General features: G+C 34.0%; 1 protein-coding gene across 1 annotated transcript; it reads left to right on the top strand.

Annotated features, from left to right (window-relative positions):
* The first annotated feature begins 5246 nt into the window (after window positions 1–5246).
* On the top strand, window positions 5247–18733 carry LOC128549069 (monocarboxylate transporter 12-like). The gene is made up of 7 exons (XM_053525168.1): window positions 5247–5963; window positions 7545–7661; window positions 9958–10101; window positions 14683–14817; window positions 15363–15501; window positions 15982–16712; window positions 17787–18733. Exons 1-7 carry the CDS (start codon window positions 5603–5605, stop codon window positions 17948–17950), a joined length of 1791 nt encoding a protein of 596 aa, XP_053381143.1. The 5' UTR covers window positions 5247–5602; the 3' UTR covers window positions 17951–18733.
* The last annotated feature ends 304 nt before the right edge of the window (window positions 18734–19037 follow it).

Here is a 19037-nt window from a genome sequence, read left to right on the forward strand (position 1 = left end):
TTTACATACACATATATAGGAAAAATCTTCTTGTCTGAAACCACAAGGCCTTTGATATTTGGTATGTTGCATTGCCTAGTGATCCTCTACCAAGATTATTCAAATTATGCCTCTGAGTTGAAAAGAGGCCCAACCCAGGGGTCCCACGTTTTACATAGACATATATAAGAAAAATACTTGAAAAATAATCTTGCCTGAAACTGCAAGGCATAGGCTTTTGATATTTGGTATGTTGCATTGCCTAGTGTTCCTCTACCTAAATTGTTCAAATTATGCCCCTGGAATGAAAAGAGGCCCTTCCCTAGGGTCCAAAGTTCAACATAGACTTATATAGGACAAAAAATCTTCTTGTCTGAAAGTTAAAGGCCTAGGCCTTTGATATTTGGTATGTAGCATTGCCTAGTGGATCTCTAACAAGATTGTTCAAATTATGCCCTTGGGGTGAAAAGAGGCCCACCCTGGGGGTCACTTGTTATATGAGTTATATAGGAAAAAATACTTCAAAAATTATCAGATCATACTTCCTAGACTGTTTAATTATAAAATACCTGATGACCCCAAGTGATTATTGGGACACCTGACTGTGACTTTGACCTACTGACCTACTTTCTTGTTTTTTAAGATACAGCCTTGAAATTTGGATGCCATGTACAGTGTTGCACACCAATCTTTAAACTGATTTTCAGTGACCATGAATGTGACCTGCTGACCTATTTACTTAATATTTTAGCATGAGTTTGACATTTGAAACAAGTAGCTCATATTACTCGGGTGAGCGATCCAGGGTCATCATGACCCTCTTGTATCAGTTTTCAGACTAATTTAAAAACGAAATTATGTTTAAAGTAAGATGATTGGTATTGATAGATATAAAAAGCTATTAACAATTGTAGCCACCCAATCACCAGTTATAACTTAATGGTATATACAGGTAAATACAGAATTGATATGTAGTGCAGCTCTGCATTGACCAACACTGGTATGAACTTTCAATAGTGTAATTTAAAAACAAGTTTCAGTAGTATCATATAAATTGTTTATTAATTGCCTTAAAGTCTACCCTTTAATATGATAAAAATTTTCATTATTTTTTAATTTATTTTTTCTTACCAATTTAAAAATAAATTTTTAAACCAAATGTTTTTTTTTTTTAAATTCAAATATTAACATTCGAAAGCATTCATCAATTAGATGTTTCAAGACATTTTCAAACTAGATAACTTCTTCATAAATTATATGATATATAGTGATGGTTTATATACATTGTAAGTATGTTGCTTCCTTACTTAGAAGAAGATGTTTCATTGGCATGTAATATGTGAAAAATGTTCCTAGGCAGGGGATGTTGGTATTAACTCTGTTACAAATTCTTGTATAAATAATAACTACTAAATGACAGCTCTGCCTACATATTGAAAAAAAAGTGATATTAAAATAAGAGGTGTGCCCCTTTAAAGTATGGTAGTTTTAAATCTATTCTCCCCCAATAACTTCCTGTTATATAAATACCAACGTTTTATCAATATGTATTTTGACTCTGTCTGGCCCATTGTTTACATAGTTTATCAATTTATCAACTGCTATTTTTTCACATTCAAATACTACTATTAGTACACATGAAATACTTTACTTATTACACTTTGATATCATTCACTGTCTGAATGATTAGTACAATTAATATAAACCAGGTTATCATAAAACAAGATAATTTTGTCATTTTATCATTAAATGAGGATGAGTTGTCGGCAAAAGTATATTTAAAGCTATTTATAGGTTAGACACTAACCTCTGATCCTATTTATTAGTCAGTTATTATTAGACTACTAGTTTGTATCAAAATATCTTCTAGACGCTCTCCTGCCTCTCCTTTTCCAATAGCAGTAACTGCATGTACCACACAATGTGACTGTAAATTTATATATTATATATTGCCTACAGTGCATTGATAATTTATGAATATTTGCATTATACTAAATATATACGTTCGATATTTATTTCACTTACGTTGATATATTTTCCATAAATAGTATGTCGCTCTTCCGTCTACGGAAGAGCATTAGTGCCAGGTGTATGTTATTTATTAAGTCGAAATTTCAAGTTACTAACTCGAAATGTCTAGGGAAGAGTATTAGTGCCAGGTGTATGTTATTTATTAAGTCGAAATTTCGAGTTACTAACTCGAAATTTCTAGTTACGAAGTAGAAGTTTCGAGTTACTATGTCGAAATTTTGAGTAACTTAGTTACTAAGTCGAAATTTTTAGTTGCTATGTCGAAACTTTGAGCTATTAAGTCGAAATTTCGAGTTTCAAAGTTTGGAGTTACTTCGTCGAAAGTTCGAGTTACTATGTTGAAATTTCGAGTTAATAACTACAATAGGTTGTGCTTTGATATATGAACATAAGACTTTGTAGCATGATTGTCTATAATCAGTAGATGACTTCATGCTTTTGGGGTCAAGGTCACAGTGTACTTGAGACGGAAAAATATACACCAAGTTACCTCAGACATGCCCGGCATATGTGTTTCATGATATTCAGTTTTAGTTATTACTCAGCTTTAACATGATGTATATTATCCGACCATGCTTGAAGTACACGTGATATTATGTCGTTTTGATAACATTTTTGTCACTGAAATTAATGAAAATTTTCGGAGTACATAGAGTTACGTAATATGCACGTGATGGACATGTACGTCTTCGATTCAAAGTTCAACAAACGAAAAAATACTTGAAAAAAGCAATACAAATAATTATTGTACAACATAAGGTGATCAGAGCGCTTAAATGTTAGTAACCTAGGCCTCATTTGGATAATTTCATTCAGGCTGTTCTGCGTGGCAATGTAAGAATCCTTTTTCACAAATCTTGCTTTTTTATTATAAAAGTATTTACCTATTGGAACAAACCAATAATAGACAGATTGTGATTGAAAGAAACGCTATTGTCCGTTTGCATGCCTTTATATATTTATTAAAAGCAACTTCTTCTGCAATTGTCACACAGTGTGTCTCGTCTGGACTAGAGTTATTTATGAGATATTCTTTGTTTTTGAATTCTTATTCACAAATGTGTTTTCCGTCTGTAAATGTTGTTATGTTATTGAACAATAAAATACCATTGTACTGATTTTGTTTTTAATGGATAGGATTGAAAGTACAGTTTGACTTTTTTGAAATACAAGTTAACAGCGAAAATAATAATTGAGAGTTATTTGATCGACGCATTTAACAAAGTTTTTTAAAATAAGGCAGAGACGGTAGGAAAATATATACGTAGAAAAATATTGAACTTTGTACTAAGAAACTTAGAATATTGTTTTATTGGCCTAAATCACCTTCACCTTGTGGGGACATCTGATTGACAAATGGTGTCGACAAATGGTATATACAAGATAAGCTTTGTCCTTAAATTATTACATCTTTTCTCATCAATGACCTAAAATTGTCTTAAGCCTGATAACCGACATAAACTATCTTTTAGTTAATTTAAGTAGAAGTAGCGTTAACTCGTTCTTGTTGAAATTACATTTTGATATGATAAGTAGTAACCAACTACAGAAATTGTCTTAAAACTGGCATAAACTTACAGTCAATTTAAACAGAAATATCAATTACTCGCTCCTGATGAAATTACACTTGAATAAAAAAACAGTTAGGAATCTTCATATTCTAAGATAATTAATACTTATATTATGGGCGACTTCTCAAAAAAAAAGAATAGCTGACTCATTAACTTAAAAGTGCCAATGTTCTGCAAGTAGATATACTGTAAAAGCTGAATTTTTCGCGAGGGTTTAAATTTCGATATATTCGCGAGTTCGTTCATGTCGCGAAAATTAATCCTCGCATAATTATTCACCATTAGTATAACCCAAGTTCAAGCAGGGTACCATTTTTACAATTTCGCGAATATTAAACCTCGCGAACATGTTCACAGTTTCAAACTGGCGAAATTTTGATCCAGCGAAATTATGTGTTTTTACAATACCATTTAAATAACTTTTGTGTTCCTGTCAACTTCGTGCGTAAAAAACACTAAATATTTCCTTTTTATGTTATGTAATCCATATAAATACACGCCATTGTATGCGATTAAATTGATATAGGTCAAATATTGAGGTTAAAAAATAGACAGAAAATAATGTCTTAAGTTGTGCTGATTAGGCGTAGATTACACGGATTCGCGGTCCTTTTAGGACAATATGACTTGCGTTCGTTATATTTCTATTATTTTGCCAACTGTCAAGAGCATTTTGCGTGTCACCACCAATTAATTTAGACTAATTTATATATTTTTAGCATAGTACGAGTTTGTTGTTTAATTCTAGCGTCGCTTATTTCTGTTTCTGTTTCTTTAGCAAGTTGATTTTAATGGTTTAGTTTTGGCCATTATAATTTCATACATAATGTTACAGACCACACCGAAAGTAGATACTCGCGATCGGTCAATGACTTTTCGAACATTAGTTTAGACATTGTACTTTTGAGTAACACTGATAATTAAACTTTAATCTTGCTTATATACATGATCTCTTGTAAGTTTGCGAAAAAAAACAAAAAAAACTTTTTTAGAAGCCTAGCATGAGTGATGGTGGATAATGATCATGTTTAATAAAAGTATAGCATTAACTTCATTTTTTTAAAGTTATATTATAATTGTATGTTAAAATAGCGAGCATAACATAGCTAATATATGGTTCTACAAAACAAAGATTTTAAGACTGAATCGTTTATATCGGTAACATAGATGATATTTAATGAGAAACAAAATGCATTTTAAAAATGAAGTAATCCTTAGTGACGCGAAAACATCGTTCAAATAGTATTTAGTAAAATGAAAGGAGTTAGATACCTGGTCAATAGATTTCTATAAAAGTTTATCAGTCTGATTCAATTTAAAGTGTACAGTGTAAGTTTACATAAATATACGCTGTTAAAAGCTTTAAATGCATTTTTTTTTTCATCTCAAATTAAAGGGGCATACCTCCAAATAAATACAATCACGTCGACCATTTTAACCAGGTAAGTGTGTCAGACCTCTTCTGAAAGCGATTATGCAATGCCATGCGAAGACAGCATGCGCAAATCGATATTCCCGGAAATAACTGTCTGCAGCCATTGAGTTTCCATAACAGCAATGCAGACAGTTATTTGAACATTCGACACGTAGCTATATAAATTTTCTTTCTATATATTTGTCGTGTAAACTTTCACGTTTGCTACAAATTTCTGCTGATGTAATTGCATTCGACGTGCTTTTCAATACGTACTCACGCGTAGAAATGAAGCGCCATCTGTTGAAGTTGAGAAAGCATATATCTGTCGCGTGACAGTGTGATCTGGGATCAACCGACTTAAATATAAAGAAATAAAAGGCCTTGTCAATTAACGGTGTTATCTTCAATATAGACCACATTAGTTGAACTTGGCTTTATTAAAATTTGATGCACTCGGACCGTAAAACATAACTACATTTATGGAGTGGATAGGCGAGAAATGGCATGGATATATTTTAGAAGAAAAGAGAAAATTATTAGGCTGCTAACTATTTATTTCACTCTAGCATCTCGTTAACAGCTCCGGATTACTTTAAAAACAAGAATGACAGTGCCAGAGGACCGGGATTCAAACGGAAGCAGGGATGGTGGAAAAATTATCCCCGAAGACGCGGATGGCATGGAAAGTGAAATGTTGATAAGTGCTAAAAATAGTCAATCTGAAAATATTGAAACTGAAAAACAAAATGGGAGTCCAGCTGTTGCGAGCTCAGTAACAGAATCTCAAGAGAAACGTGTCGAGTTCGAACTTCAGGAAACGGACAAAAAAGATGACAGTAAAGAGACGAAGCCGGAAGAGGCTGCATTAATGTCCATAGAAATGTCCCAGCAGGCAAGCTGGATGCCGGATGGGGGGTGGGGTTGGGCTGTTGTGATTGGAGGTGTCATTGTGCACATTTATGTAGGTAAGTAAAAACTTTTAGTACTTATTTTATGCCAGTGAGCGAGCTTATGATGTATTCTTTGATATAAAGTGTGTATTAGTTACACTCATAGTCTGTGTCATGTATACCGTTTATTTCAAACTTAAATCATGATCATTCGAAAACTTGCAGTAAAATACACGTATGTCAGTGCAAAATCATTGCTTAGTTCTCGGAGTCGCAAACTGAAATGTATGTTTCTTTTTTTCTGTGAGATCCCCGTTAAAACTAGCATTCCCTCAGGGTCAGCCACATTGAAGATGAGGAATTTATGGAGCAATCTTTATGATATAACACAGTTAGAATATGTATTTCATGCGACGTAGATTAAGAAATATATTTTGAGAATCATATGTTCAAGGAGGCAGTGTAGATAGACTGGGTGACCTTTATCATATTATATTTCAACCACTAACACAATCACCTGATCAATAAAATTCTAGATATTGACCGTTTGAGGCTGACACACTTAACACAAGTATTGCCTTATTTAAAACACCGAACCTTACCACGATTAACATTTGAACCTTAAAATATGATAGCAAAGTTAAAGACCCATCACAGCCTAGTGACCTATTTTTTTCTTTCGCATGAACATGAAATACTGTTGTAATACATGACAGTTGGACAATTTAAGGCCCTTCCTGAGTATTTGTGTTTTCGCAGGACTGATTAGATTTGTTTTGTTCAGTGAAATCTTTTTTTTTTTTTTATTTTCAGTATAATTTAAAACTTTAAAACGCAGCTTGTTAAACACCCGTAGACAGTAGAAATAAAATGTGGTCTTTACTTTACTAAATATAACAAACACACTCCATACTGCAACATTGATTTAATAAAATGTCGGATTAGTTAATGAGTCGCACCATGAGAAAACCAACATAGTGCATTTGCGACCAGCATTGATCCAGATCAGCCTGCGCATCCACGCAGTCTGGTCAGGATCCATGCTGTTCGCTTTCAAAGCCTATTGCAATTAGAGAAACCGTTAGCGAACAGCATGGATCCTGACCAGACTGGGCGGATGCGCAGGCTGGTCTTGATCCATGCTGGTCGCAAATGCACTATGTTGGTTTTCTCATGGCGCGGCTCATTTAATAATCCGACATCTTATTAAATAAAAGTTGCAGTATGGAGAGTGTTTGTTATATTTAATAAAGTAAAGACCACATTTTATTTCTACTGTTTACGGCTATAAATGTCACTCAATTTGTAGCCGATACTTGTATTTCGATGCCACTCGTGTTTAATCACTATCATGGGAGAACAAACGAATATGGTTATTCTGTCGTGGGTCTTTAATGCAAAATCGTAACGGAAATTAATGTCCCAAAATATTTTAACAGTAATCTAAAAAACGTCCTGGTAAATACAATATGTCCCCGTAAGTGTACCGTCATGAGCAACTGTCTCAATATAGTCGTAAATGTATAATGTTTAATTTTCGCATTCGATAACGATATTCTCAGAAGTCTCAAGACCATAGTACCGTATTTCTGTTCCGTTAATTTTTACCCATTATATAGTACATAGTCAAACAGCTAAAAGATGACGGTGTTTCAGGTGGCTTGATGAAGGCGAGCGGCGTTATGTACATGAAACTGAGGGACAAATTCAACCAGAGTGCCGTGGCTACAGCTTGGGTCTTCTCATTGTTCACTACATTTTTACTCATTATGGGTATGTATATAGACAAACCTTTCACAGCAATTTTACTATTAATTGGTATGTATAATGTTCACAACGTTCTATCTCTTCATGTGCTTACGTATTGGTAAACTGTCCACAGCGTTCTTTCTCAACTGTTAACGATATTCCTACCTTTAATGGGTGCGTGTAGGTAAACTGTTTATAATGTCCCTACCTTTAATAGGTATGTTTGGTTAAAGTGTTCACAATATTCCTACTTTTAATGGGCACGTATAGGTAAACTGTTTACAATGTCCCTACCTTTAATGGGTATGTTTAGTCAAAGTGTTACCTTTAATGGGCACGTAAAGGTGAACCGGTCACAATATTCCTACCTTTAATGGGCACGTATAGGTAAATTGGTCACAATATTCTTACCTTTAAAGGGAATGTAAAGGAAAACTGGTCACAATATTCCTACCTTTAATGAGTGCGTATAGGTAAACTGTTTACAATGTTCCTACCTTTAATGAGTGCGTATAGGTAAACTGTTTACAATGTTCCTACCTTTAATGAGTGCGTATAGGTAAACTGTTTACAATGTTCCTACCTTTAATGGGAACGTAAAGGTAAACTGGTCACAATATTCCTACCTTTAATGAGTGTGTATAGGTAAACTGGTCATAATATTCCTACCTTTAATTAATGAGTGCGTATAGGTAAACTGGTCATAATATTCCTACCTTTAATGAGTGCGTATAGGTAAAGTGTTTACAATGTTACTACCTTTAATGGGTATGTTTAGTTACAGTGTTCACAGTATGTCTACTTTTTACTTTTAAAGGTGGTCAAGCACATTTAATCAACATTTAATGACATTTTTTACTTTTTGTATATTCTGGTAGAGAATTATTTAAAGAACAAAAAGACCGATTACATAGAGTTAGATTCCTATTTGAAATGTATATTTTATTAGTTTTATAAAATTTTGTAATTACATCCCTTTAATATGAAAGTATATAAAAAGCTGGGTATTTCTTTTTATTTCGATACAATGTCTAGTTTTACATTTGCATTTGATAGACATATCAACTATTGAACAATCTGAACCAAAATGTAAGTTTTAAAGCTGTGTGTAGCTTCTGAATTCATTTATTTCCAATCTATCTTGGTTGCGCAACCAATATAGGCAAAGGGAGATAATAATAATTTTTCAAACTTGCGTTTCTAATGAATTCCATCTAAATACATAATTTTTAATGCAAATATTTTACAAATATTTTACAATATGTCTAATGTTTATACAATTCCTTAGGCAAAGTATGTTTATCAAATTTATACTTATGATAAAATAACTCTATCTTGGTTGGGCAACCAGGATAGGAAAATGAAATTTTAAAAATACCTCCAGTGAAAATCTAATTTGTATTAAGTGTTAAGTGAACAGAAATCATGGTAAATGATCAGATGCTAAAGTTTCGAATAAATCCGTTACATGGCCAAAATCTGATTATCCACCTTTAATGGGTATGTGTATTCCATCATATTTCTGCTCGTAATGGCTACGTATAGATAAAATGCTCAAAACATTCCTTCACGTAATAGCTATGTTAAGATAACTGTCTCGTAATGTATACGTACAGAAAAACATGTTCACAATATTTCTACTTTTATAGATAAAATGTTCAAAACATTCCTTCACGTAATAGCTATGTTAAGATAACTGTCTCGTAATGTATACGTACAGAAAAACATGTACACAATATTTCTACTTTCAATGGCTACAAACCAATAGTTTTTAATATTTACACTCTTAAAGGCTACGTACAAATAAACTACATGTTTACAACATTCATACTCTTAATGAACTGTTCACAAAATTCTTAACCTTTATGGCTTCGTAGATCAATGTACAAAGGAAATAAAAATGATCTAACTTTCTGGACACGTACAGATATAAGTGCTATTTTTTCTGGTATACAAATATAGTATTTTAAAAGGAAGGATACGATATTAAGCAAGATTGTACGAGCGTACGTCAACATACCTCTTTTTTTAATTAGTGGACAATGTTTTAAAATGTTATCTAAAACAGCATGAAGGATTGAAAATGTGTAGAATACGGCATTGACATAACTAGATCTATGCATAATAACAATAATAATAAGAAGAATAAGTTTTGTAATTATGATTAGAATAATTTCTTCTGTACACGCAAAACTATAATAGTTCTACAAATTGATAACAATGGTCAACCATATAATTTAACAATGTTTAAAAATTATGAAACTAGCACTGTTCACATGTATAGCAAATTGATAAACTGATTGAATATGATTAATTTCAGGACCAGTAGCAAGTGCCTTATGTCATCGCTTTTCGTGTCGGAGTGTTGTGTTCTGGGGGAGCATACTGTGTTTTATAGGAATTCTTATTTCTGCCTTTGCCCCAAACCTGGAATTTCTCTACTTCAGTTACTGTGTGGTAGGCGGTAAGTATTAAAATTAATATCGATGTTGCTCAATATAGACCTTGCTGGAGCGTTCGTTCTGCGCATGTCACAAAATCATTATCATCGGAGCGCACGGCAAAAATACGCAATTTATGCATGTTCGCAAACATTTAGTGTACAATATATAAATGATATGCTGACTTAAGGTTAGGGCTAGGATTACCACGGTTACAGAATATATACATTAAAGATACCCGTCATTCCAGTTCCCAGCTAGCAAGCATACACGGGACCCATATGGGACCCATATGGGTTCCCATATGGGACCTATATGGGCTACCCATATGGGACCCAGATGGGTTTTGCAAACCATTTTGGCATGGGTCCCATATGGGATATACTATATGGGACCAATGTGGGCCCCTTATGGGTCCCAGATCTTATAACCCATGTGGGACCTTTCTGGGTCCCATGTCCCCATGTCGTATATATAGTATGGGCCATTTAGAGGCGTTCTGGAATTGTATGGGTCTTATTGATTGATTGATATTGTCAACTGTCCGAAACATTGTAGCTGCCCATGTAGTTGTTTCAGAATCATTGTGGACCTTTTTATTTTGAGCTATTGCATTTCCAACTCACTTCATCAGATTCTTTGTAAAGGCATTCTGTAAAGTAAAAAAAAATTAATGTCAGTCTGAGCATTTGTCCATGAAAATTAAGACTATTTGCAAAAAAAGTAAGTCGTAATTTATAGCTTTAATATCACCTGAAATATATTAAATTCGAGTTTTTTCATAATTATCATTCATCATTTTCCCGTAAATTAAATAGAAATGCAAAAACAGTTTTGATAAATAAGGTACTGATTAAACATTTAATGGAATCATTTAAACTATTATCAACATTTTCTGAGATGTCCTCTCTAAGTTTATAGTATGAGATATTTTTAAGGAAATAGAATGCAGATTTAAAAAAAAGCTAATGATGTTAAAATAGATATCTTATAAGTACGTCAAGTTATTGACGAATAATTATATAATTATTATGTTATAATAATGTTTAAAGTATTGTACTCACTTTTTCTGCATCGGTACCTTCTGTACATAATGAATAAGCTTGTTCTGTATTGCAGTTTAAACCTCCATCCAATTAACTGAATAGTGTGTAAACCATTGGCGTGACTAATAGATAACATGTGTAGAGAGAGATGGACCCTTAGTTACCATGGTTACAAACATGTATTATAAATGTTCCATATGTCCAGTATAGCTTTCCTGAATATTTTGAAATGAATGAATGTTATTATTAAAAAGTAATTACACAATTTCGAAATAGTTTAGACAACAGTCGAATTTTAATAACAATTAGGAATAATTTCGGAAATGCAAAAAATCATTTACTAGTATTAGTCCATTTTCATGATTTTGTAACCCTAGTAATTCTATTTTGAAAATACAATAAAAATGCTATACCCGTCCTTTCTATTATGAAGTAAGAAAATTATCAAACCTTCGATCCAACATTCCGGTATGTCTAATAGCATAGTTTTTTTTTTCTAACAGTTTATATTGTAAATGTTATTGCAGCTAAGAAGAACGAAACCTTGCATTTTCTTATAGACAGAGACGGCTTTAAAACGTCTTTTAAAAGTCGTCTTTATTTCGTAGGTAAAACAACGGAAAAGAACGTTTTTTTTCTGTTCACAGATGACATGACCATAAAACAAACAAATAAAGACGTCTACAAGACGTCTTTTGTTTGCTGGGATGGGACCCATATGGGACCCTTCTGGGAAACATATTTTTTGAGACCAAAGAAATGTACATGTATTAGAATTCAAAGAAAACATAGAAAAAAGGATTGTTATACTAGTGACAACACTTATGGTCTTAAAGTCAAGACGTTGCTGTATCACTTCAATGGGTCCCATATGGCTCTGATGTGTGCAAATCTTACAATATGGGACCCAGATGGGACCATTCTGGGAAACGTGTTTCTTTTTGAGAGAAAAGAAAACGTAGAGACATTTAGAGAAACCATAAAAAACTATTTTCTATGCTAGATACATCACTTTTAAACTTAAAATGAATGCATTGGTATATCCATCGCTGAGTTATTGTATATGGGTCCCATATGGGTCCAATGTGGGCAAATACTTACAATATGGGACCCAGATGGGACCCTTCTTGGAAACATGTTTCTTCTGATACTTCAAAAAATATACAAATTTTTGAAGAAAACTTAAAATATGAACTTATATACTGGTGACACCACATATAAACTTAAAATGAATACATTTGTAAATTACATCACTGGGACATTATATATGGGTCCCATATGGGACCAATATGGGCCAATACTTACAATAAGGGTCCCATGTGGGACCCATATGGTACATTTGCCCAGATATAGCCCATATGGGCCCCATATAGGCTTGCGTGCTGGGTTGTTTGAATCCGGTATATACCGGAGTCTGTAATATATAACAGGCGCTCCAGGTAGCGGAAGGACGGCCCAACAGGAGACTGTATTTATAAACTAAATACAAATTAATACGAAGGTATAGTAGTCGCAACTTGACCGCGATGGTTGACCTTAGGCTGATTATTCATATCGATTATTTCATTATAGAAATCAAGGGTGCTTAGGGTAGCCGTGTATATTTATATGGAATTAGTTTGTATACAATGCAGTATCAAAGTATATATACTTACATTTGATCAGTTAAAACCTTCCAATACACTTATTCATATTCACACAAATTTATATTTCCTCTTTCTCGTGCAGCTCCTGTTTTACGTACACTCCTTTTCAATAATAGGTTGTGCTTCATTATGTATTATAATGCAAAGGTCAACCATCGGGGTCAAGTTGCGTCCACTATACTATGTCCCAACGATAACTTGATATTTACAAACATGACTATAAATAAATTAAAATGGAACATAGGGAATTCAACATTTTTCTAACATGTTACAATCTAAATATTTCTATATTTTGTACCAATGACAAATTAGCTCAGGGGTAAAGCATACTGTCCATGTTCAACAGATCTTTTGCCGTGTGGGTTCGAAACTCAACATCGACAGTCAATTTTTATTTAATTCCTTCAAGAGCTCTGTGACAACACGACAGAGAGGTATCTAAAGGCGACATTGCAGATCAGAATAGTTTAGTATATATAAAAGATGATGTTGATTAAATGCATGTACTTTAGCCATGCAAACTCTGAAGATACTAAATGTGTTATATAAAGTCATATATACAAAAACAAACCATCAAAGAAAGAAACAAAAATACGGAAGCACAAATGAAAACGAATAGGAAAAAGCAAAAATGAAAACTAATAGGAAAACAAACAAAAACATCTGAAAAAAAACCCCTCATGAGGATTCGAACCCACACAACGATTCGCTTATATCCAATTCTTGTCTGCATTTTACCCAACTAAGCTATGTTGCCACATACTGGATATTTAAAATGGAAGAAATACTAATATTTACTTGTCAAGTAATGTGCAAGCATTATGAACTGCTATTTCATCAGTTATCATGAATTAGACTCGTCCTCGCGTTTCGGCGGGAATCACGTTATCATTGGGGATTAGTATGAGCGTGAGTAGGAACACTTAGATTTTTATTGTCCGTACTCCGTATATCTGGATGTCCGTCCGTCCGTCTGAACTTGTGTCGTGCATTGCTCTATAAGTATTTCACACAGAGCCATAAAATATCATAGAATTGTTATTCAGCAAGTGAAGTTGTGCAAATAGGGTTTTGATTTGACTTTCACTAAGTAAGATCACTAAGTAAGATCAGAGTAAAGGGCCTGAAAATTTTGGTCGCATATATCTCAACATATTTAAACTGGAGTTAGTAAATATTACAGGATTGTTGTTCAGCATGTGAAATTATGCACCTCGGGTATTTTGTTTAGGACTTCATTCAGCCAGGCTGAGTTATGGCCCTTGACTTAGTGAAAAAATGCATAAAAGTTCTTGATGTTTGTGTCGCATGTTATTCAAAAAATGTTTGACCTAGATCCATAAAACATTATAGGAAAGTTATTCAGCATTCGATGTTATGCACATGTTTTGTTGGGGGATTTCACTCAGCTAGACAAGAGTTACAGCCCTTTACTTAGTTAAATATACATAAAGGGTCTAAAAGTTCCTGACACTTGTAACTCAGAAAGTTTTGTCGTAGAGTCTTGAAACATTGAAGGATTTTTATATAACATGTGAAGTGGTATACCTTGGCTTTTTGTTTAGGATTTCACTCTGCCAGACCAGGGTTGTAGACATTTACTTGGTAAAATATATGCACACTGGGCTTCAAAGTTCGTGTGCACTTGTCCCAGAAAGGAGTCGCGAAACCGTATATATATCAATCAGCATGTGAAGACATGTACTTGTGGTTTTATTTTAAATTTATACCCCCACTTTTGCGACTTCTACGTCTCCCCGCCCCCGTCCCCGTCTCCCTGCCAACTTCCTCTCTAAAAGTATCTTTTACTGTGTCAGTTTCTCTTGATGTTTTGTTAAGTCATAAATAAGAAACTGTAATAATACTGCACTTATTTCAATAGTTTATTAAATCTTGCTTACTGATGTTACAGGGTTTGGTCGGTGTTTAACCTACACACCGAGTCTCATACTTGTTAACAACTACTTTAACAAACGACGTGGCCTTGCCGTCGGTATAACCACCGCCGGCGTCGGGCTAGGAATGTTCACGTTCCCTCCACTTATTGGTAAGTAAATTTTAACAATTACACATCGCTTTTCTGTGCCTTTATATGAAATGGTACATTTGACAGTTTTTCCGTGTTGGCTGGCGAGACTACGACAATTGATCGGATTTAATTTTTAACACTACGACACTTGATCTTATTGATTTTAACGATTTATCAGCATCCGAATGTATATTAATCATCTTAAGTATATTTAATGACAGAATAATTGCGTTATAACACGTTTCAGATTACTCAAACTTATATGTCTATTGATTCTTTTTTATTTTCACAAATTATCAGTTTCCAAATGTATATTAACCATCTTCGGTATATTGAAATGACGGACTAATCGCATCATAACAAGTTTCATTTTGCTCAAAATTACGTCTATTGATTCTTCTTGATTTTAACGATTTATCAATTTTCAAATGTATATTAATTAGCTTTAGTATATTGAATGATTAATTTAAGTCCGCCACTATAACTTCTTTGGATTACCATGCAGCATCAGTGTTGGGAGTTCTACGACAAGTTTATTATTTTTATTTACATGCTTTTTGCAGAGGGGATATTTGGTCACTATGGTTACCAAGGTGCGATGCTTTTGTTGTCTGCCATCAGTCTACAGACGTTTGTTTGTGCAGCTCTGTTCAGACCAAAGGATCTACATCAGAAGATCTCCAAAACTCAGCGAATAAATGAGTGAGTATAATTATACAATATGTATATAGGTATGTTGCACCAACTTTTTTTTCAATGCCAGCGCTGCAAATGCCTTAATCATAAAGATTTAATTGTGCGAAAAAATAATACTGTTAATAGTAGGAAAAGGAGGATTTTGAATCCATGAAAGAGGACAAATATCAGGGACGACTATAAATGTGTGAGATTGATTTTTTTTTTCATTTTAATAGATGACAAAACTACATTTTGCATGTACTTAATGTCGTGTTTTAACTTTATCCAGTAGTCGGCAAATACGTACATTCATTATATACCCACTTACTGTAGCGTACAATTATGTATATGTTAAAAGACCTTTGAAAGCTTTCAAATCGAAGTTATATCAAGACTGCTAAATTATTTATTGAAGCGTTAAACATTTTGAATATGTCTCTTTAAATGAATGTCTTTGTAAGTTGATAGAAAAAAAAGCGAGAGATGATTATTTTTTCTCTACAGTCTGGTAAAAATGGCACGTCGTGGAAGTGTTGATGCTAAAATGATTGTTCAGCAGTTTAATCCACAAAAGCCGCGAAATAAACAATTTGACGCTGTTGAGGGCGATGACACATGGCATGGAAGCAGTGAATTTTCCTCTACATTAGAATTCACGTACATACCGGAACCGCCAACGAGAAGAAGATCCGTATTCTTTGACAAAATGTCGCAAGTTAAACAAGTTTTTAAAAGCACACCGACGGAAGAGCGTAGACCATTTCTAGAATTGTCTCTCCTGAAAGACTTTCCGTTTTTGACTCTATGTTTGTCAGTTTTATTGTTTACGTCATCCATGATGTCCGTATTTGTGTTTTTCCCGCCTCTTGCAAGATCAAAAGGCGTGTCTCAGATGCAGTCGTCATTCCTCGTGTCAATAATTGGCGCCAGTGACTCCGTCGCTCGTTTTACTTCCGGTGTCGTGTTGGACATGAAAAAGATAAAACCATACCGGTTGTTAGTGTATAATGGCGTCATGTTTGGGGTTGGAATCGTATGTATGATTATGCCATCCATCGAAGGATTTGGAGGGTTCGCTGCAATTGCGGCTTGCTATGGAATTTTTACGGGTACTTACGTTGCACAGAAATCTGTAGTAGTGGTGGATGTTTTAGGCTTGGAGAAAATGACAAGTTCATTCGGATTACTTCTTGGATTTCAAGGAATTGGATCGCTTGTTGGTCCGACGGTCTCAGGTAATGAATAATTTTACGTATTGATTAGAAAATAGTGAAATTACATGTACATATACATCGGATAGTAAATGGAGCTTAGATGGAAATCTTTGTGCAAAAGAAAAATTCTAGAACTCTTACAAAAAGTCAGGTTTAGTCATTAAGCTTCCGGTTGTAAACAAGTAACTTATGACAGACACTGACACTGACGCAATCCTTAAAACATCTAATAAATATCTGTTCACACCCTGAACAAGGAGCTAGAAAGATGATTATAAAAGTAGACAAGCGGTTTCCATACTTTTCCCCAGTTCTCCGCCCACGCTGATTCTGATTATTCTACGGTATATATATGTCCAGTGCGGTTATTACGACAACCAATATAGGCTCAACAAAGAGTTTTTCTTTAAAGGCACAAGACAAAACTGTCTTTGGCTTTTGCTAAGTAACAGCTAGTCTACTAAATATTCATATGCTTTTCTAAGACAAACGCAACATTGCCGATTATTCCTGATTTCTTTTCTTGATTTATGATCATGTAATGATGTACTAATATTTTGCACATACAGATGGAGCAGTAGTGCCAGGTGTGTTTGAAATTTCGAGAAACTATTAAACTCGAAACTTCGAGATACTTACTCGAAATTTTGACTTAATAACTCGAAATATCGAGATACGTAACTCGAAAGGTCGCTTTCGAAATTTTGACAGAGTAACTCGAAATTTCGAGATATGCAAGTCTAAATTTTGATTGATTCGGTCGAAATTTCGATTTACGTATTTACTTAATATGTTAAAATTTCGAGATAATTACTACTATAGTATACGTATATGTATGGGTACTGGGTCTCACAATAACAAGGAACAGCTTTGACGCAGTAAAAACGGCCTCATTTAATTTTGCTGCAGTTTTTTTTTTATCATTTTTATGGTCTGTACTATTCAATCATAATGAAAATGTCAAGACTGAAGCCTTAAATTGTTTCTAAAATATTCAGAGGTGGCCTTATGTGTGGTTCTATATTTCACCAATATCTTCATTTAGTTTACTAATGTAAATAATTCTGTAGAAATGTTTTTTTTTTTATGTTACAGGACTATTTCGGGACATTTTTGGCTCGTACAATGAAGCATTTTATTTCGGTGGATTGGGGATATTTTTTGGTGGCTTAGTTTTAATGTGCGGTAATACATGGAAAATCATCAGAGACAGACGTGCGAAACGAAAGGAGAAGAAAACAGATACAGCTGATGTTTAATGTGTAGTGTGATGTTGAAATGTAATAAACAGTAAATTGTTTGTGTACATTTCTTACATGCTAGTGTTGTCTATGAGTGAAAATGATTATTTTACACATATATGCGTGCATTAATTCTAGGTGGACCTTCGTTCTTCAAAGTTTTAAAAAAATTTCTGCAGCAGCTCAGAGGTCCTAAAAAGACGTGACCAGCTTCAGGTATGGTGTTGGCGGTATGATAAACATTATAATGCATTTTCGACACTTACGTTGTAGTAAATAATTAAAGGAAACATAGACATCAGAAATGACACAGAGGTTGTGATTAAGGTAACGGGCTCGTAGTTATTATATATTTTTGTAAAATTTTCGGCATCCGTTGGTACTAACATACATTTTTCAATAGCTACCGGAAAGTGCCGAAATCTGGTACGAAGAGAATATACGTCACCACACGGAAAATGCCGACCATTACCGTAAGTTTACAATTACAAATAAGTGCTGTGATAATTCTATTATTACTCGTTCTATAGGCTATTTTATTGAAGTCGTATAAGATGTTAACACAGTGAAACATCTAAAGAGCAACTTTTCTGCGATGTCTGAAATTGACTGATTGAACAGATGCTGATTCGCTGGAGAGCATGTTTAGACTTTGGAAAGTTGGTTAAAAGGGAAGCCTATGGAAACAACAGATAATGTCGATTTAACATTTTTGTCGCACGATGTCGTGAATTTTGTGAACAAGTAAACGTTTTGGCCTCTAGAAAAGGTAGAATAGTTGAAATAAAGTATATAGTATTACGTGTCATCCAAATAACTAAACTCCTACGCGGTGATATCTCTTGCCGCTTCGCTCATCAATTAGTGAAGCGGCAATAGAGATCACTGCATAGGAGTTTGCCAAACAAAGTGCTGAACCTGGATCTTATCTAAGGGCGGCGTATTATAATCACTGACCCAAAATAGAAGTAGGTTCACCCGAATGGCGGTTTGTAAAATACCTTTACCCAAATGGCTTGGCAATTTCCGAAGTCACAACGATTTTCTACATTAATCAAGGAGTCTGTATCGCAGCGGTTAGCAGGACTACAGTGCAGGCGACCAG

The sequence above is a fragment of the Mercenaria mercenaria genome, chromosome 15 (genome assembly GCF_021730395.1).
Source record: "Mercenaria mercenaria strain notata chromosome 15, MADL_Memer_1, whole genome shotgun sequence".
NCBI lineage: Eukaryota > Metazoa > Mollusca > Bivalvia > Venerida > Veneridae > Mercenaria > Mercenaria mercenaria.